Genomic DNA, 20,982 nt, shown 5'->3' on the forward strand with positions numbered 1-20,982 from the left:
GATATGCACATACACTTCCTGAGCCCCAGGGTGTGCTGTGAGACCAGACAGGCATTGACATCAAGGAGGGAGGGAAGGAAGGAGTCTAAAGCAGAAACACAGGCTCTGTGTACCCTGTTTTTTTTTTTTTACCACAAGCACAGACATCAAATTCTTCTCCTAGCATGTTTTAGAATGGAATATCTTTAAAACAATATATATCGAAAGGGCACATTAAAATTTATTTTAAAAACTTCATAGATGAAAACCAAGCAAGCCATTCTCCATTGACAAAAATGTGCCAAGGCAACATAATAATTACCTTCAACTTTCACTTACAGGCAGTCAGATTCACAGTCCTTGAATTCGTTTACATTTAAAAATAGAAATGACAACATAAAATTTATAATGTTGATGATTTTCCAATTAAATCTCAAGATAGAAAAAATTTTGATGTCATAAAAAAAAAAAAAAGATAGCCACCTCCCGAATCGTGAAATGCTTCAGCAGAAAAAACTGTGGTCTCATAATTGTGTGGTCCAATGAGGTGAGGATGATTTAGCTTTAATATCAAAGTGTTAAAATTCATAATGAGAAGAATACGGTTGTCACAAAGTCAAATCTCTCCCTCAGATAACTTACATAGATGGCAGGAAGTTTTGCCCGTTTTGTTCCCTGATGTATCCCCGGTGCCCACAACAAATACTTGTCACACTGTAGGTGGTCAATACACATTCGCTGAATGAATAAATAAATACAGAAAGAGGAGTGCATGATATGTTGGTGACACTGTGCCAACTGTGTGTATACTATTATCGAGGTACATTAAATAGTCTTTGCTTTAAATTTGCAAATGAGGACTTTCAATGGAATATATCTACTGAAATCAAACAAAGACATTCTGGCCTGGACTTTTGTGCAGCAAGAGAAGAGAAAACACTGGCAGAGAGCCAGGGGAGTGGCTGGCCAACCTCAAGATGAGTCTGGAACAAGCACGGGGCAGTGGGGAATGCACCTGGGCTTCTCATTCTAGCACTCTGACCACCTGGGCACCCGAGGAGGCGAGCAGCAGCGCTCATGCATGGACAGCCTGGGCCAAGTGTAGGCTAATCACATAGATGGATTAGCTCATTGCATCCTGAAAACCAGCCTTTAAGGTAAATGCTTACTGTTATTCCTACTTTGTGGATGAGGGAACTAAAGGCAGAGAGATTACATACCTTATCAAAGGGTTCCTGCCTACGAGGTACCAGCATGGGATTTTGGACCTTGCATTCTGATTTTTGAGCCTGCACAAGAACCACTGTCTCAGAGGAACTTACCCTCCCTGGGCTTCCGTCTGCAAAATGCAGGCAGTTGACTTGCTAAGAATTAGGGTTCAACATCTAAGGTTCAAGGTACTCCAGGTTGAAGATCTAAAATCCTGGTCTTTATTTATCTAAAAAGACCACAGAGGTCTCACTGCATTAATACCCTATCATCTTGATATTGTTGGTGCATTAAATATTGGGACCAATGTCATCATGAGGACAGAAGAATGTATTCACCAAATTTTATGATATACTGACAAAACCATAGATAAATCTCAATACATCTGTAATCACTTAAAACACTTACAGAATGCAGCATGTTACCACAACAACCAGAAGAAACAGGAATTTAACCAGCCTGTTCTTCTAGACCAGTGAACACTAGAATTGAATAGGTATTTTAATTGAATTTATCCTAACGTTTGTTGCCATTTGTGGATAGCCTACTGGTCAAATCTTACTTCCCAACTGCTTTCTATTTCCTAACTAGCCTTTAATACAGTTTTGGTAAGGACCTCAAACAATACTAGGCAGTAGGTGTGAAATGGATAGTTAAGTTGAATGGATGACTAAAAGGATTCCCTCATAAGTACCAATATATTGAAACATACTTTATTGTGGCTTGCTTTCAAACTGTTGTTTTAAGATCTAAAACATTACCTGTTTTAGAGGATAATAGTAAAGCCCTTATTTGTTGAGAACATGCACAGATAAAAGTTTACAAGTTTAAAAAATCGAATAGCAGTAATTATCATGCTCTTCAATAAGAAAAACACATTTTCATATTTTAAAAGGTTTTTATATTTTAAAAACTCAAATAGTTTTATGAGCTCACAAAGTAATATTGTATTTTTCTCAAGATATTAATATATCCTTGTATTGCAAGCATAGGATATATTTTACTTGGAGTATTTGCTATCTTAAAATATGCTTCTTTTGATTTTTTTCACTTTAATATTCTGAAAACACCACAATTACATTTACCAGCAGTTAATTTGTAAAACTCATGATGAATAGTTTTGTTTGAAATATATAACTTTGGTAACATCATGCACCTAATCTGAATGTGAAATGTATTAGGGTTTAATTCATAGTGATTTTTTCTATGACACAACTAGTGATTAAACAACTAATGGTTCCACAAGAGGATAAAATATATCAAATCTGTTGGTTCTAAAGGTAAAGCAAGATTTTGTACTGATACAGTCTATCACTGAGATCCCAGGAGGAAATAGAATTAAACTCAGATAGTTCGAATGGAGGGATTTTAATGAAGGGACAACCTACAGAGGTGTTGGCAGGGTCTGGGGAATGAGCACAAGATGCTGAGAACCCAGAGACTGGCAAACCTCCCATCCTCATGCTGAAGATACAGAGGGAGGAAAGAGTATTACTGGAGTGAGAGCTGGAGCCCAGGAAGGGAGGAGGGGTGTTGGGCAGGAGCTACAGTCTTGAAAAGGGGAAGCACCGCCAGAGATTTTTCAGGGTCACTGGTTCACACCACCTGCACTGTAGCAGGGAGAGAGCTGGAAGAAATACCCCAACTTCTCTCTGACCCCCTGCTTGTGCCTTCCTTCTGTTGGCCAAAACCAGAAGCCAGCTGGAAGGAGTCAGCCTTCAGGGGCAAGAACAGCAAAGAGGAAAGAGAATGGCTCTGGGGCGGGGGTGGAGGGAGTGGAGGGGGTGTCAGAAGCACTAGGCAGCTAATCACGTCACCGCCCCTGAGGCCTGACACAGGGTGGCAGGATGAAATGTGTTTCTCTGATCTCATTTCTCAGAAGTCTACCGGGAAATATCATTTTGGGAAAATAATTTTTTAAAAATACAAAACCCTCTTTTTTCTTCAACATTTTTTCCCCTTCAAGTTTTATTTAAATCCTTCCTTTCATTTACCTCCTAGTAACACAGAGGTATTTGGTTCAAGCAGCCCTCCAGTTGGCGGACTTTTTTCTAAGACCTCATCCTGAGAGCTTTCTGAACTGTGGGAAGTCTTTACACAACTGTCAACGAATGCAAGATCCAGTAAATTTCCCTAAGATCCCTATTAAAGTTAGTGATAACTTTTCCACAATCTCAGTCCAGCCACCCACAGAGGATATCATTCACCATTTCTTTGATAAATGTCAAATGCATTTGAAGTAACACCTGAAATATTTGTTTGAATGTTCTCTCCTCTATTAATTTTGCATGTGTGCATAATTTTTGTGTAACTTCTGATTATAGGGCAATTGTGAACAAATACAGAGAATAATCAAAGCTACCATGTAAGAACTTATGTAGCACCACTACTAAGAAGCCTTCTCAGTAGAACCAGAAGGATCTTAAATGGAGGTTCCCAAGGATGTATCCCTGACCACCCTCAAACATAAAGTCTGGGGTGGTGGGTGCGGGGATCAGGTGTGATTCATCTTTTCAGTAGCCAAGGCCCTAAAACAGTGTCTTGCACATTTCATGCACTCAATAAATATTTGCTGAATTGGCCAAACCTTGGTTTGTCCCCATAATCACCACCCCAAAAGCACACAGATAATTACTTCTTGGAAAAATTCCAACTAGTGTTTGATGTCACCTATGTGGTTTCTCTCTCAGAAGCAGCTCTGTAGGATTACGTTATTTTATGTTTTTTTCCCTTTCACTTTAATGTCATATACTTGAATAACAGCTTTATACAAAAGTCCTACCAGCACAACCACAGCAGATTCAAGGCACCATTTTAAAAATGATGCCAGCATTTTTCAATTTAGCACTGTCAAGTGGCTAGGAAAATGCATAATTTGGTATTAAGAGCTAAAGATATTTTGAATATATTCTTTAATTTTTTTTTAAGATCAGTTTTTTTTTAAGAATTAAAATGTTACCATAAACTTGGCCTTCATTGAAAAATAATCCTGCATTTCTTTGCATTTAATGAAAGTGTCCAATTACAAAGTTAATTCTTTTTATGTTAAAAAGTAACATACTTTTTAAACTGAAACAGCAAAAATATATCCAAAGTGAATCTGAATAGGCAAAAAAAAGACATATACAGGAAGACCAAGGTTTTGGTGAAAGTTAAAATATTATTTCATACTTTGCACAACTTAGAACTATTCCCAAATTTTATAGTTAATTGAAATGACCTTAACCATTGAAATCCTAAATTTAACACTCTTCAGAACAAAATAGCCTTTCTCTTCTGCTTCATGGGCAAATGAACTAAATACTAAGGAATGGTACTGCCTGGGCCTTTGAACCAAGGCTAAAATAGATGAAATACTCTTTGATGTGTATAAACATTAGAGAATCCATTTTGAGTTTATAAAAGGATGAGTTTTTTTCATATCCCGTGACAAAATATTCCCCTTTTCCTGAAAATGCTCTCATTCCTACAATAGGGGGTTGTTATTTTTTTTCCAGGGTGGAGGTGGAGGGATCAAGATAGCTGTTATGTTTATTTCTCAAAATGCATTGTGGTGAGAAATTCAGAGTGCAGTGTGGGGAAATAAACCTTGACTTCACCAAAATATAAAGCTGCATTTAAGGTAGCAGGTAAAGGATACAACAGCAACAGTACAAGTTCATTATTTGCAATCTTGCAGTTCCTGAAATCTCTATAACACATTACTTTAAAAGCCTCAGACAGATGATTTTATAATACTTTACCAACATTTCAACACCTGAAAAGCCTCAGCAAGTTAAACCCTCTAGTTTTAAATTTCAGACATGATCTCACTCAATCCTTTTATTTTTCAGACTTTCTCTCTCAAATTTTCATTTGTTTTCAATAATCAATGAATAATGATGAATTTTAGGTACCTATCCACAAAGAAAGTAGATTTTCACTTTTTTTAGGAGCCTAAGAAGTGAAAAGGAAAAAAAATCAACTCCAACAAAATGTTGCCATAGAAATCTTTTAGAACAGAATGTTAAATTACTTAATTATTTATAATCATCTGGCTCTACCATTCGAAGTGCATTCAGACTTCAAAGCTAACCCTTCGGTGGCATCAATGTTGACAGTACCTGATTGCATGTTTAGCTGAGATCTTGAAGATCCCATAGGACCAAAACAAACACATATCTACTGTTCTGGCTACTGCATCACTCTTCATCACCATTCTTTTCGGGTGAAATATATTGCAGTTGACCCTTTGAGAGGGACTAAAATAGACATGTGTTGTTTCTGCCTACCCAGCATCCTTCCTCTAATTTTCCTTTGGAGAACTCCCCTACTCCAGATAATGTGGAGCTAACATCAAACCCCTTTTTGGAGGAAGACATCTGAATCCAAGCTTAGTCAGCAGAACGGTCCATTCTCCATGTTCAGAGAGGGGCAAGTGACTCTGATGTCCCTGTAAGAACAGCTCTGGGACTTTTGCAGCAAACATTGAAGAAAAAGTGCTCTCCTTTCTTTGCTCTGAGTTGGCAGTAGCTTCTAAGGGGCTATCGTATAGAAACAACTTGTCTGAAAATGAAGCCAAAACCAGGAAACAGATCCTGATAACCCTGACTGATGGCTCCAACCATACTTTAACTGGCAAGACCTACCTATAGGCTTTTTCATCAATTAAATGAAATCCTTTATACTTAAGCCAGTTTGAATTGGTTTTGTCACTTGCAGCTAAAAGAATCCTGAGTGTAACAATGTGATAACATTAAAAATAAACATGACTGCTTTTGAGGTTTCTAATGAATTTACCTCCTCATATGCATTACTTTATTTAATCCTCCCAATTCAGGAAAGCACATCTCCATTAACATTAAATTCATTATTTTTTAAACACATACTCTGTGGAAGAGGGACAGGCAATGCCAGGGGAGTAATCATTCTGAAGTCTGGTGGTCAGGGAAGTCTCCCTTACGTGGGAGAAAAGTGGCGGTTTCATATTTCAGGGCACTCAATAGATATCCACCAAATGAAAGAATAAACACTATATAGCAGAGCCAGGAGGTGATCTCTATACAAATTCCCTGACTGATAAAATTAGGAGGCTTTTGCAGTATCCCAGGTGAGAGATGATGAACCCCAAACAGGCAGCCCTACAAGAATGGCTCAAACAAATAGGAGGTAAAGATAGAGTCAGGTTAGATGCGGGAATCCCTAGGTGGGTGTAGCTATTGTCACTGGGATAGGGAAAGAAGGAAGAGACAGAGTTTGGGTGACAAAGGATAGGAGACAAATTATGGGTCAGTTAAAGATGCCTGCAGGATATATAAACAAAAGAGGTCCAGCAGGCCTTTAAAATGACTGGTCTGGGTTGCAGGGAGGCTGCGGCGACTGCCCATACAAGATCCCCATCACTGGCATACAGATGGCAGTTCAGGCTTGGGCACTGCCTGCCAGGGCCTCCCCAGGAACAGAAGAGGAGGGGGCTGGAGGGGGTTCCTCCAGGTAACCTCAGTCCTGTTTGTGAGCTCCATGAAAACAGGCTTCCCCACCAGACGGGGGTGGCAACCAGTAAATATCTGTGGAATGCCTGTGTAGAGCCAGGGCACTGAGCGCGTGCCATTGGTTCTATACAGATATTTCGCCAGGTACCCTCCACCTCTGGAGCTGCCAGCCTCTGCGGCTATACTGGGTGCAGTCTCATTACTCAGCTCTCCCCTCAATTAGTTCATGCTCTCACATTAAGTGTAATCACAGCTGGCAACGTTTTCTGGGGATGTCTCAAAAAGATATGAGCTGAAAGAATAGTTTTGTGTCAATTTAATTGAAAGTAAAATTGTTGCCTCTTCCTCGCTCCTTCCCTTTCTCCTGGCGAACTCAGTGACCCCGGCAGGCAGGCGTCCCAACGGAAGCGAGGGTCGGCCATGGGGTACCTCCAGGTGATTCTAAACAGCTAGCTAAGTCACAAAGACACAAAAGAGGCTGCGAAGCCGAAAGGTGTGGCTGTTAGCGATTCCAAGGCAGGCTCCCGAGTAGGGAAGAGCGTACCCTAGGCGGCTGCACACCCCGCCAGCGGCGAGCCCGGAAGCCGAAAGGAGGTGCTGTCCCGCGACCCAAGTCCCTCCAGATCCCCGGGCTCGCACCAGGCCGCCGCCGCCGGCCGCACGTCTGCTCTGGCTCGGCAGAGCACGAAGGCTCAAGGTCGCTCGGCGGGGACCAAAGCTCCAGGCACCCCGGTGGGCAGCATCCCCACCCGCCTCTGCTTGGCGTCCGAAGCCCGCGCTCTCTTGCTTTGGACTTGACGGAGAGGTCCGCTCGCCCTCCAGCCTCCGCCGGGTTAACCGCCGGCGTTCATCCTCAGGTCTCTTGCCTTCTCGCACCCAGGCTGGAACGCGCCTTTCCTCTTACCATCTCCGCTGCTCCTCTCTCTCTGCCACTTATCAAAGCTGTATTTTCACTTTCACGTTTGTGACTACTTGTGTGTAAAGTTCTAAGTTAATACGTGAGGCGAAAATTGACTCGCCTTGAAATTTCAAAATCATCCTTGAAAAATAGCCCATAAGTCACAAGATTTGGTGTCTGTACTCAAGGCAATAATATGCAGGTACACGTGGATAAAACATGCCGCAAAGGTGCATAGTAAATAAAAAAATACGGATGCAAAATATAACTTTTGCAAAAGATAAAAATGATATCAGGGAAATGAGCCTGCCTGCGACGCCACTGGACTTGTCACTGCCTCCTGCACTAGGCTGTAAGAGGCACGAAGACAGGCCTCGTCTGTTTTTGCTCATCACTACATCCTTGGCGCGTGGCCCTGTGCCTGGCACTTCGTAAGTGTTCAATGATCTATCTCGAATAAATGAACGAACGAATGAATGAGTGAACGCTAGATCCGACTCCGCAGGCACATCGAGAAGCGAGAGAGAGCTGCCGGCCCACCTTTACGCTCTTAGCCGCGAGGCCGGGATGCTGACAGCGGCATCCAGACCCCGCCGCGCCAGCTCCCGGCAGCTTCTCGTGCGCCTCCTCCCACCAAGGCCTTCGCGCACGCCCCGCCCAGTCGCGCACGCACGCGCCCTGCGGCCCGACAGCCCGGTCAGCCCGCACGCCACGGCTCACCTGCGCGCCCGCTGCCCCTCGCGCCTTTGCCCGCTGGAGGGCGCTCCCCTCCCGCCCCACGCGCCCACACACGGGCGTCTCTCGGCCCCCTGCGACTCAACTCCGGACCCTGGGCGCGCGCCGCCCCCTACCTGAGGGCCGGCGAGGGAGGTGCGCGGAAGGGCTGAGGGGCTGAACAAGACCGTAGCGGGAGGCGGGAAACGAGAGAGCGAGCGGCCGCGGCAGACGGTCTGGGCGCGGGCGCGCGCGCGCTCCCGACCCTCGCTCTCTCCGTCGACTCCCGGCCAGAGCCCAACCCTGCTGCCGCGCGCCGCCGGCCTCGCCGCGCCTAATAACAACAGCGCCCAGGGTCAGGTGGCCGCGCGCGGACAGCGCCGCCATTGGCTCGGCGGGGAGCGCGGCGCGCCAGGATTGGCCAGGGGGCGGAGCCTCTGCCGGTGCGGGGGCGGGGCTGGAGAGGGAGGTGGCAGGGGCGGGGCCAGGCCTCGGTCCGCGCCTTTGTGCCCGGCGCGCGCTCGCCGCCCGCTCCGGCTGCATCGCCGGCTGCATCAATAATTCAGATCGGCGGCGGCGGCGGGAGCGGCCGGTGCGGGCAGGAGGCGGCGGAAGCAGCGAGGATCAAGCGGCAGCGGCTATGCATCCAAGTGCGGCTGGGCAGCCGCGGTACCCCTGAGACCCGGGCAGGGCTCCGGGAGCATCGCGCGGGGGGCACGCTTGCCCAGGAGTGCAAGGAAGACCTGAAGTGTCCAGAGCGGCGTCGGTGGAGCTGCTCACGGAGCTGAGGAGGGGGTTTCGGAGCGGGGCTGGGGCGGGGGGGGGCGGCTGGCGCAGGCAGCCCCCGGGGTGGGGGGCGGGGTGGGCGCCGGCGCCGCGATGCTGGGCGTCGTGGAGCTGCTGCTGCTGGGGGCAGCATGGCTGGCGGGCCCGGCCCTCGGGCAGAATGAGACGGAGCCCATCGTGCTGGAGGGCAAGTGCCTGGTGGTTTGCGACTCCAACCCTACGTCCGATCCCACGGGCACAGCTCTGGGCATCTCTGTGCGCTCCGGCAGCGCTAAGGTGGCTTTCTCTGCCATCAGAAGCACCAACCACGAGCCGTCCGAGATGAGTAATCGCACCATGATCATCTACTTCGACCAGGTGAGTGCTCCGGGAAGATTGGATTGGTGGAGGTTAGGGGAGAGGTGGTAGGTAGATGTTCGATCCTCTCCGAGGTCTCTGCGGAAACGCAGGGACAAGAGTTCTGGACAGATTCTTGCCTACTCCCCTTCGTTCCCGTCTCGTTATAGGTACTAGTGAACATCGGGAGCAACTTTGATTCAGAACGCAGCACTTTCATCGCCCCGCGCAAAGGGATCTACAGTTTTAACTTCCACGTGGTAAAAGTCTACAACAGACAGACCATCCAGGTCAGCTGCCGCCTCAGGGCCAGGCCCCAGCCCCGGTAGGGGGCTACTAGCCGCGGGATTGAGCGAGCCCTGTGGGGGTGGGAGATGGAAGGGGCAGCTGCATGTGTCCGGGCTGCTTGGAGGGACGAGTAGCAGGGCCTCACGGTTCTGTGGCTTGGACTCTCCCTTGCCTTCCCTGTCATTGGTTCTTGGAACCTATTTCCATCCCCAGGCACAGTTTTCTGCGTCTGCCTTCTGGGACCCTGCAAAGAGGTTCTCCCGCTATTGGACTCCAGGGATTTCCCTTAGAGGTTTCTGTTAGCATCAGGGACAGTTCCCGCTTAGGGAAGCTTTCCGCGATCCTCGCCCTCAGCACCACGGACAGTATCCCAGACCCCGTCCCAGCTGTGCAGCCCGCGAGACGCCTGTGCGCTTGCGTTCAGCGCCAGGCTCGCGGGGAGGGGGGGGTCTCCTGGCGTCTTTATGGGGGCCGACTCCGGATTTCTGACCAAGCAGCGCCGAGCCTTAGCAGTTTAAGGGTGGAGACAGAAGGGAGGGGCATAGTGCCACGCCCTCCTGGCTCCTGCCTCTCCTTAGCCAGCACTCGCCGGCTCTCCAGGTTCCCAAAGGTGTACAGGATTCCTTTGGGCGGACACAGAAGGCGGAACGCGCGGTTGGGGAGAGGGCGCAGGGCCTTTGGCTTCTGGTGCCACCGCAAGGGCAAAACCAGGCGGTGGCGGGCGAGACTGGATCTGGGACGGGAACTGAGCCCGGGGGTTGGGGATGAAGCACTGAGTGTAGCTCTGCGCGAAATTTCTCATCAGCCGAAGCCTTGCCTGGCTCCTCCATTGCGTCTCTGCTGTGTCCTGGCAGCCGGGTCCGGGAGGAACCAGGCGTTTTGTGTGTTTGTTTCTATTTGTTTGTGTTCCCGGAAGCGCCAGTTGCCTGACTTTCTCTTTGAGGCTGGGGGGAGGGCGAGGCTGAAGGTCTCTGGGCGCTTGAGCGACCTACGGGTTCATTAAACTGGATAAGAGAGCGAATCAGGATTCTATTGGCGCGTCCAAGAAATGAAAGTGACTCCTGTTTTGGGGGCAGACCCTTCCTGTCACCCAGATGGGCCGTCTTTCGCCTCATTGGACCCTCAGCAGTAAACTGCAAAGCGCCTTTTCTTTCCGCTCTCCCGCCCCACCCCCGCCCCCTGCTTCCAGGCCTTATGGCTGTTAGCCAAGCGGCGAAGGTTCGCGGCTTTATCGCCGCTTCGGTACCCGCCTAGGTTGCGCCTCTGAAGCGGGCCTGTCTCTTTCTCAGGTGAGCCTCATGTTAAACGGGTGGCCGGTGATTTCAGCCTTCGCTGGTGACCAGGACGTGACCCGGGAAGCCGCCAGCAACGGAGTTCTAATCCAGATGGAGAAAGGCGACCGAGCATACCTCAAGCTGGAGCGAGGAAACTTGATGGGGGGCTGGAAGTACTCGACCTTCTCGGGATTCCTCGTATTTCCCCTCTGACTGGCTCATCGCGGGAATGGAGGCAGGGAGAGGGCGAAGGCAGGAGGGGAAAATGATAAAGAGGCAGAACTTTAGAGGACGAGAAAGCGGCACGACTTCAAACTTCCTACATGTTCCGCAGCTGTATCCGGGTAAAAGGTGCGCACCCGGCGGTCGGACAACTTTGTCCGTTTCCTCTAGGAGAAGTAAATTCCGCTTAGCTCTGCGCACTCCCATTTCCAAAAATAAACTCGCCTCCCGCATTCCAGTGGCAGTAATCAAGAGAGACTCCTTGTCATTGTTTCTTACCCTCATGTTCACGTTCCCTACAATTTATGTAAAAGAAACTTTGCATTTCACTGTATAATGTGAAATATCTTCCTCCTCTGAGTCGCCATCTGAATCTTTACACCCGCTGAAATCTAATATGTCCCTCCCCCCTTTTTTATTTTGGAGAGGGGGGAAGGTGTTTTTTGGTTTTTTTGTTTGTTTTTGTTTTTCTGTTTTTGTTTTTGTTTTTTTGATGGGGAGGTAGTTTTAATTTGGCAAGTATTGCTCGGAAAACACCCGCTCGAATTAATTAGCTGAAGATACTTTGTATCCTCGGCTGCTTGTTAGCAGAGAAAGAACTCACCTTAGCGGTGACTGGTTAAAAAAAAATATATATATATATATAAATATATATCATTTGTACACGAAGAACTCTTCCCAGTGGAAACTGGCTGTATTTCCGTATTTCTATGTCCTATTCGGAGTGATCGTGAAATCTAAGGCTGCTTGATGTTCTGATGCTTGTTAATGCCCTCGTGTCCTGTAGCTCCACTAAACGCCAGGAGGTTCTTCCGGACGCTTCCTCGTCCTCTGTAACATACCTGTGAATAGCCAAGATTTAATTTTGCTTTAATCCAATAAAGTTGAAGTGGGACTTTTATTTTTCTGAAACTGCTTCCTAAACTCCGCACCTTCCCCAGTTACAAGGTCTGGAGGCAGGGGTGCGGAAGGGCGAGATTCAGAGTGGTAGGGGACTTGGTGGGATGCAACCCAAGAAAAGCCAGGGCAGGAGGGCTTCCTCGCCAAATCGGCCTGCGCTCCTTCCTGCGCAGGCATAGGGCCAACCCTGCATTCGCCCCGTGCTCCCTGCTTTGGCGCAAACGTAAGAAATTTGGCTGAAATCTTGCTAGGCCAGGCCTGGCTGCCGGCCTGGAAGCGAAGTTTGGGCTTTTCGCAGTCCAAATGCATCAGGAGTAATCCCAATTCGAGGAGCCGGAACCTTTCTGCCCTAAGCGTCACGCTTCCCACGCCTCTGCCTCTGGACTCTCCGCTCACAGATCCCGAAGCAGCGTATGTTTTATTCCGCCGCCTCTGAATCCCGAGTCCTCCCTGCCGTATTACCCAGCTCCCGGGACCTGTGATCGTGCTCATCGCAGGACTTGTATTCAAGAGGTTCGTCCAGGAGTTTTGATTGTATCGGAACATAATGTGAAAGCAAAATTGAAATAAACGACTTCGTTTTAATTCTGGAAGTCTGACCAAGTCGCTTCGGCCAAGGGGAGGTCGGGCGTGGGAAAAGAGGTGGGCAGCCCAGGGGCGGGAGCCGCGGCATGGGCCCCTCTGGCTCTGTTCGTTTTGGAGGCTTTTTCCTGGCCCGAGATTCAGAGATGAATTTAATTAGCTCCTGGAGGCTGGAGAGAAGGGGGGTGTGAGGGATTAATAATAGCATAATAAGCAATGTTTCTCTATTTGTTCCCGCGGCTCCTCCGATTTTGAGACTCAACAAGCACGCGGCCTGCGCTGAAACTCACACCGGGTTATTCCTCAGCTCGCGGTCCAGGGGTCCGCATCTCTAGCAGGCGCCATCCACAGCCCCAGCGGCCCCGGATCCTTCGGGAGTGAGGAGGGGACCGGGTGCTTTTCTGTTCCTGCGCCACAGTTCTCCACCCTAGTCACTCCCCAGGGAAGTGAGGACGAGGAGTCCTAGAAGAATTTTTTTTTTAAAAAACTATTCTTTAAAAAAGGAGACACTTAAAAAAAAAATCCTTTCTTTGCATTCTTCCGGTTGGGAGGTAGAAATCCGGGAGAGCTGGAGCCTTGGGCAGCGGAACCAGCTCGACCCAGTCGCTCAGCCGGAGCAGAGCCCGCCCGCCAGGCACACACAGATACCGCCCAGGCCAGGACTCACGGCCGCGGCCGCGGGGCTGCGGTAGCCACCGCCCAAGGGAGCTGAGCCCCAAATGGGCTTGAAGCTTACTTGGCTGTGAGCGGGTGGTCACCCCTCTTCCTGAGGAGCAGACCACCAGGGTGGACGTCCAAGCTGTGGGACCACCAGGCTGTGCTCCTCTGGGAGACTTTGGCAAGTCCCCTCGCTTGACCTCAGTTTGCCCATCTGTACAAAGACAGAAAGGAATCTAAACATCTCCAAGAGCCCTCTGGCCCTGAGGTTCCAGCGGTTCTCTGGTCCTCTCTTCCCCCCAGTTCTTTTGCCTGGGTTTAGTGAGTCCCGGCTGCAGCCGAGCTGATCTGGCTCCTGAAGGCTAGGCCCGAGACTGGGCTGGAGGCCAAGGGGAAGGCTCCAGGGACTCAGGCTCACTTTGAACCCCTGCTCTGGGGCCTGAAAGGTGAACACAGAGGGGGAGCAAAGGGGGCCCCAAGTGGGACAAGAGTGAGAAGTTATCCCTTGATTCTGTGGTGCCTCCAGCTGGCCCCTTCCTGGGGGAGCGCTTCCTCTCCAAATTCTGACCTTGGCATTGGAGATCCTTCTCAGCCTGGTTCCAGCCACTTCTTCCACCTGCTGATCTCTTCTCTCCACCATTTGATGAACCCATGTCCCACTACTGTCTTCATACCTCTGCACCTGCTGTTTCTTTTCTCTCAGTTGAAGTACCCTTTTTCTTCTTCCCTACTTTTCAAAATCCTATCTTTCTGGGGATCTAAGCAGTTCATCTAAAAGGCTTGTCCTCCGAGAAGTGGTCCTGTCCATACAGCACAGACCCTACCTTCCCAAGGCTCACAACCACCTCCTTACCCTCCCACCAGGCCTTATTTGGAGCTGGCAGGGAGGAGACATTGGGGGCTGGGCCTGTCTCTCCTCTGCAGTGGGCTCCAGGGGTTAGTGGTGACCCACAGCAGCAAGCGCTGGGAAGTGCTAAGCTGGTATTCCTGCCCTAGGGGGCTCTGAGGAAATGTGGGGTTCTCCACCCCTCAAACTGCCCTCCTCCTCAGGCCTGAGCTTCCCATTAGCCTGGATGGGGCTGTCGACAGCTCTCTCTCTACAAGGCCCATCTGGGGCCTGCACTTGGCCTTTGGGCCACCTCCCTCACCTCTGGGGCAAAGGTGATTGTTACCTCTGCCAGAGACAGGTGAATGACCTTCATCTGAAAACTGTGCTCCAGCTTCAAGGGTGGTGTGTTGGGGATTCAGAGGGATAGAGAAAAAAGGGGTCATTAGCTCAGTAGGGACTACCTTCCTGCCCCCAACCAGAAGCTAGGAGGGGGGGTGATTCTAACCTACACCTCACAATGGCTTCCTTTAGTGCTTAGGATCCTCTAGGCTTCTAGATCTGGGCCCTGCTTCTTGCTCTTATCTCAAATAAACCTGATCAGAATCAAGCCTGTAGGGGTTCCAGGACCACCCCCTCATTCGGCCTCACCCTCTGTCTGAAAGGCTCCTCCGCTGCCCAGGTCACCTTGGTCACTTCCGTCTTTCTTGCCTCAATGGTAACCTCCTCCGGGAAGCCTTCCCCACCCCAGACAGGCAGAGTGGTTACCGCTTCCCGGGCTTCTTTGGAGTGTGGTCTCTCCTACCACACTGCCTCCTCCCTCACCCAGTTCCCTGAGGGCAGAGATTGAGTTAGGGGTCTGGTGCAGGGCAACTTCGGAGCAGGGACGGGGGGCGGGGGGCTGAAGCTGGGGTGGAGGTAGGGGGGATGTAGTGGTGGTGATTTCTAGGACCCAACGAGCCCAGACCTGACTCCTAGGCCTCGGTTTTCCAGGCAGCTCCCTGAGCTTCTGGGTGCCTCCGGGCCAGCGCTGGATCCCTGGCCAGGTGCCGGGGTCACTGGGCTTTGTTGTCTGCTGAGCCCCAGAGCTCGCTCCCTCGCCACGGCTTGCACTGTTAGCAGAGCTGGGGGCGCGCCCTCCAAGCAACTCCTGGCCCGGCGGATGGGCTCCTAATGAGAACATAATTACCCAGATGGAGGTGGAGCCTCACCTCCCTCCTTAGCTGTTACCCTAACGGGGTAGTGGAGGTGGAGAGAGTGCTGGGCGGAGCGAGGGGGCTGGACGTTTCCTCGCGTGCAGGGCGTGGTCCTGGGACCCCGCGGGAGGGTGAAGACCGCACGCCCTGCGCTCGACCTCTGGCGTGCTGTGCGACCGGAGACTACTTCCTTCCCAGCCTGAACCACATTTTCCTCAACTCCCAAATGCAAGGCGTGGGCTAGGTGTCTGGGGTTTCCTCCAGGTGATCTAACATTTCTGATCAACCCGTCCGTAAGCCTGTCTTCCCCTCCCCCCACCCCGCCCCCCAACTCCCAGCTGCGTTTGGCCGAGTCCGTGTCATCCCTGCTAGCTTTCAAACAAAACAGTGAAACTTTTTACGGAGTCTGGGGAGGTCAGCGGTGCCCTTGAACTGGAAGGTCAAGCTGGGAGGGAAAGTGCAGGTACACTCCCTTTGAGCCAATTCAATGGGAAAGAAAAGCTTTCCCGCGGTGATGACAAAGGTCACTTGGCCTCTTTGCACAGGGCTCCTCATTGAAAATACATCCACACTCTAACTGAGCCTCAGTTTGCTCATATTTCAAATGGGGACAATAATGCCTTCACAGCAGGGTGGTTGCTAAAAGGCATAAAAAATACTCAGCACTGCCTGACACACAGTAGATGCTGAATAAACGCTAGCAATAATGAGGAGCAATGGACACCTGGGGCATCACACTATCACAGAAGGAACACTTAAAGGAACATCAAGCAGATAAGAAAACTGAAACCAGAGAGGGGAAGGGACACAGAACACGTGATTTAGGATCCTATGTCCTTGGTTTTCCCTGCACATTCATCTCCCCACCCACCTCCAGTTAATCATGAGAACAGGGGAATTTTACCCTGTAAGTGTCTTTCATCTCCATCCCTGTTGCTCATATATTTGCATCAACCACTGTGGATGAATACTTAGTTTGCATGCTTCTCCATTGGTTATGAGCACTATTTACATATCTGTGTCCCTTTAGAGGGTGAGCCCCTTGCATCCCTTCGTCTTGCTTGGCCCAGTGCCTTCTGCGGTGTCAGGCCCAGAGCAGGGCTCCTGTGATTGTGTCAGGAGTGAAAGCAAACTGTGCCCGGCACAATTGCAGGATACGGACCCAACCAGTGAAACTGCCCTTCAGGGGACCTCTCAGTCCTGCATGCACCCCCATCACTGAAAGGAATGCTGATGTGGAAGTTCTTCCAGACCCTGTGCTGTCAGGGAAACCTTCCCGGGCACCTGCACTTACTCTCACCTCTTCCTGTTTCACCCTGCACTCAGCCTGTCCCCAGGAAGTCCCAGCTTTGACCCTGGGATAGCAGTGAGCAGGGGCAGCGAGGAAGAGGCCACGGTTAGATGTATGGGTTGGTGTTTGGATTTGTTGCTAGGTCTTCACACTGGGCAAACATTTTCTGGCAGCAGTGAGGAGACCCTGTGCAGCTGAAGTCAGGAAGGAGAACTTTATGATTATAAAGAAAGAACTTCCAGGTGTGTGGCCATAGCCCAGAGCCTAGGGAGGTCTTTGTTCATCTTGCTCAACTCTGAAGAGGTCAGGGAGGAGATGCAGAGGGAGGGAGCAGGGGAAGGCTCCAATCTGACCTTGAACTCTACCTCATCGGCAAAGTCCTCTCTGAACCCCCCCCCCATAAGGGCCTGGCCCTCTGCTGACCACCTGAACTCTCCTATTCAGGTCACACCCTCACCACAATTCTGTTGGACTCTAAGCTCTGTGGGCATCAGTCCTCGTCTGCGGTTTCCCACAAGGCATCCAGAGCCTGGCACAGTGCCAGGGTTGGTAGATTCGCTATAAATGCTCCCTGAATGCATGAGTGAGTGAACACATGAATGGGTGGGCAGAAGGAGGGAGGGATTACTGGTTGCATGGCGAGTGCATTTGTCTGGTCCACCAGAATGTGAACTCCATGAAAGTATCTACCTTGTTATTGGCCTTAGTTACAGTTACATTCTCAGTGCCTAGTACAGTGCCTGGAATAGAGTCAGCATGAACAGTATTTCCTGAACAAATGAATAAAGAATTACGGTACTTTGGACTGTGGGATTCTGGATTGCAGGCTTGACCTTGTACACTTCTTGAGATCCCCACTATCCCCATGAACAGACACATTTATTTATTTATTTTTAAAACATCTTTATTGGAGTATAATTGCTTTACAATGGTGTGTTAGTTTCTGCTTTATAACAAAGTGAATCAGCTATACATATACATATATCCCCATATCTCCTCCCTCTTGTGTCTCCCTCCCACCCTCCCTATCCCACCCCTCTAGGTGGTCACAAAGCACCAAGCTGATCTCCCTGTGCTATTCGGCTGCTTCCCACTAGCTATCTATTTTACGTTTGGTAGTGTATATATGTTCATGCCACTCTCTCACTTTGTCCCAGCTTACCCTTCCGCCTCCCTGTGTCCTCAAGTCCATTCTCTACGTCTACATCTTTATTCCTATCCTGCTGTGAGGTTCTTCAGAATCTTCTTTTTTTAGATTCCATATATGTGTTAGCATATGGTATTTGTTTTTCTCTTTCTGACTTACTTCACTCTGTAGGACAGACTCTAGGTCCATCCACCTCACTACAAATAACTCAGTTTCGTTTCTTTTTATGGTTGAGTAATATTCCATTGTATATATGTGCCACATCTTCTTTATCCATTCATCTGTATATGGACACTTAGGTTGCTTCCATGTCCTGGCTATTGTAAATAGAGCTGCAATGAACACTGTGGTACATGACTCTTTTTGAATTATGGTTTTCTCAGGGTGTATGCCCAGTAGTGGGATTGCTGGGTCATACGGTAGTTCTATCTTTAGTCTTTTAAGGAACCTCCATACTGTTCTCCATAGTGGCTGTATCAATTGACATTCCCACCAACAGTGCAGGAGGGTTCCCTTTTCTCCACACCCTCTCCAGCATTTACTGTCTGTAGGTTTTTGATGATGGCCGCCACATTTATTTTAGAGTGAAATTGGATTGTACCAGCAGTCTGGAGTTGACCTTACAATACAAGTTTTTCTTGCATGCTGCTTGCCCCGCCCCGGCCCCAACAAATGGGCAATTCCTTAGAGGGTAGGGACCATATTTTATTTTCCTTAAAGGGCAACACCGAATAACATGATTCAGTATTGGTCGATTGGTTGCTTAATCCAGGATCAAGCCATTAGGTCTGTGGCAATGGGTGGGGTTGAAGCCCCTGGTGATGGTGCCAAGCAGTTGGCGAAGCCCAGCAGGATTTTCCGTGGTGCCAGCAGAGAAGCCAGGTGTAAGCAGTAGCTGCGCAGGGCATTGGTCAGTGAGGGAGCTGGTATTTCCCCAGCAGACCCTGGCTTGTGGCTGGACATGGGCTCTCTGGGGTTTTGCTCTAGCTAAATGCAGAACGACCCCTGAAATCCCCTCACAGTTTTGGATTCTGCTGCAGACCATGGAGGTGGAGTGGACTCAGTTGGTTTCCTCTAAAGAACGTCAAGGATTCTCCCAAATCCCCCTTTTTCTTCAGACCCAGTGTCCGGCTGGGTGTTCAGCCCAACAGAGAGTTCTCTGGAATGCTCTGCCAGCCAGCAGTAACCTGCTTCCTCAGGTGAGGCTCCAAGAGCCCTTTCTTCCATCCTCAGAAATGACTGCATGCTTCCAGGGAAACTTGCACAGAGGGGAGAGGGAATTAAATGGAGAGGCAACTGGGCATCGTGTCGTCCTCATTTAAAAGGGAGCTGTGTGCTCTGCCCAGATCCTGTATTGGACAGACTCTCCTTGGTATTCTGAGAGGCTCAGAAATAAACTCCCCAATGTGTACTTCCACTGAGAAGTCCAGATGATTTTATAATGACTGAATGGCTCCAAATATCGACTTAAAATGCAGCTGATGAGGAGCCTGCAATTTTACTTAACTCATCTTGATCAAAGTTGGTCATTTTAAGTCTCAGCAATGTTCCAAGTGCTCACTCACTCTCTCTTTCTTTCTTTTTGGAGAAGTTCATTTCAGGTAGACAGATTATTTACTTATTCTGAAGATGCCAAGGGAGAGGGCATGTTAGCAATACCAACTGAGCTGTGGGTGTGGGCTTGAAGCTCAGCCTTCATGTGGCATCTGTGTGTCTGTTGCTTTTCCTTTCGTTCGCTCGGGGCTCTCTGTGCTTCCCAAGTGGGACCTTGCCTGCCAGGTCCACCTAAATCATCTCCGGCATCAGTTTGAGTGACAGTGGTGCTCTTTGAGGCTGTGATGTTTGCAGCTGTTTTCCTTGATTGCCTAAATGTGTCCCTGTCTCTGTCATAAGAAGTTGGGGTCCAGGCTGAGGGCAGAAACAAGCCTGTTCCCCCAGGAGCGAGACCACAGGACCTCCAGATGCAACCTCTATAGGATCCTGTTTCAACCAGAAGTCTATGAGATGCAAGATTCTCTGGGCGGCAGTTGGGGTCTTCATGTCTGAGTTTCTAGCCTAAATATGTCACCAGAATCCCGCCTTCCAGCCCCAGCCTTCAGAGAAAGCCACCTGGTGACTTAGCTTTCAGAGCCGTGACATGGATTTTCTTTGGGCCCCTCATAGTTCATTCTTCCCTCAGTAGCCAGAGTGAGCTTCTCAAAACATAAACCAAACCACACCACATGAAACCACCTAGTGCCTCCACAGTGCGCTGTGACTTTTTGCTGTGGCTGGCTGGGCCTCCCTCATCTGGCCCCAGCTGACCTCTACAAGCTTCTATCACTTTCCTCTACTGCAGACAAGCTCATTCTGGCTTTCCGTCAGCTCCTAGAATATGCCAAGCTCTCTCCTGTCTCAGAACCTCTGCACAGGTTGATCTTCTGGGGCTATTTCCTTCTCTCTCAGGTCTCAGCAGGCCACCTCTGATTACTCTCTCTGATACCAAGGCACTTCCTTTATTACCAGTTGAGCTCTATTTCATTGCCCTGAAATGCTCATTTATCTGTTTGCTTGTTTGCTGTTTCTCTCCTTCCCTGGGGACAGGGACCTGGTCTGTCCTGGGAGTTGCTTTGTCCCCGGAGTTTGGAACAGAACCTAGAATGGTAGGGGCGGGATTAATATACAAAACAACTGAATGGCAAATGAGCCATCCAATCATGATCCATCAGAACAGAGTCGTCTTCTCATTGGTCTCTCTCCTCAGAAGCTCAGGGGAGCCATTAAACATTTCACCCACCAGAAGGCATATCCATCCAGAGGGGAAGCAGGCTGGAAGTCATGGGGTCAAGGATGGGGGCTGGAAAATTGGTCTCTTATCTACAGGCCCAATGAATGGTTTGTGGTTTTTTTGCTTATTAATGTCTATTGTTAAAATTGCTTAATTCAGCTAACCGTGTGGTGGGCTAGGGAGAACTGAAGTGAGCTGTGAATTATTGAATTTTTCCCACTGAAGTTATCCTGAAACAGTCAAGCACGAACAAGAGAACAAGGAGAAAAGAGACCTTGGTCTAGGGCAGAGGTGGGAAGCAGCCAGGGTGCCGTTCCTATAACTGTAACTCTGCTTGGAGCAGAGGTGGGCAGCGAGTGGGGACTAAGAAAGGAGAAGGAAGGCTGGAGAATCACATGCACAAGAGAGAAGGCAGCTTCTCGACTCTCTCCGAGACGGG

General features: G+C 49.3%; 2 protein-coding genes across 4 annotated transcripts in view; one reads left to right on the forward strand and one right to left on the reverse strand.

Annotated features, from left to right (window-relative positions):
* Window positions 1-8,580, reverse strand: part of C19H16orf78 (chromosome 19 C16orf78 homolog) — a 95,560-nt gene extending 86,980 nt beyond the window's left edge. The window contains exon 1 of the mRNA XM_028162877.2: window positions 8,409-8,580. The gene's annotated coding sequence lies outside the window, so the exon portion shown is untranslated. The remainder of the gene's footprint in view (window positions 1-8,408) is intronic.
* A 525-nt stretch (window positions 8,581-9,105) lies between these two features.
* CBLN1 (cerebellin 1 precursor) overlaps window positions 9,106-20,982 on the forward strand; it is a 31,911-nt gene continuing 20,034 nt past the window's right edge. For 2 of the 3 annotated variants that reach the window (XR_009006198.1, XR_009006199.1), the window contains exons 1-2: window positions 9,106-9,414; window positions 9,564-9,683. Coding sequence is in view for 1 of the 3 variants with exons in the window: in XM_007167628.3 (XP_007167690.2) it covers window positions 9,151-9,414; window positions 9,564-9,683; window positions 10,971-11,168 (582 nt within the window). In the remaining 2 variants the exon portion in view is untranslated. Of the gene's footprint in view, window positions 9,415-9,563; window positions 9,684-10,970; window positions 12,663-20,982 lie in introns of those variants that run through there. The other variant, XM_007167628.3, reaches the window with a different exon arrangement.

This window comes from Balaenoptera acutorostrata, chromosome 19 (assembly GCF_949987535.1).
Source record: "Balaenoptera acutorostrata chromosome 19, mBalAcu1.1, whole genome shotgun sequence".
Classification (NCBI taxonomy): Eukaryota; Metazoa; Chordata; class Mammalia; order Artiodactyla; family Balaenopteridae; genus Balaenoptera; species Balaenoptera acutorostrata.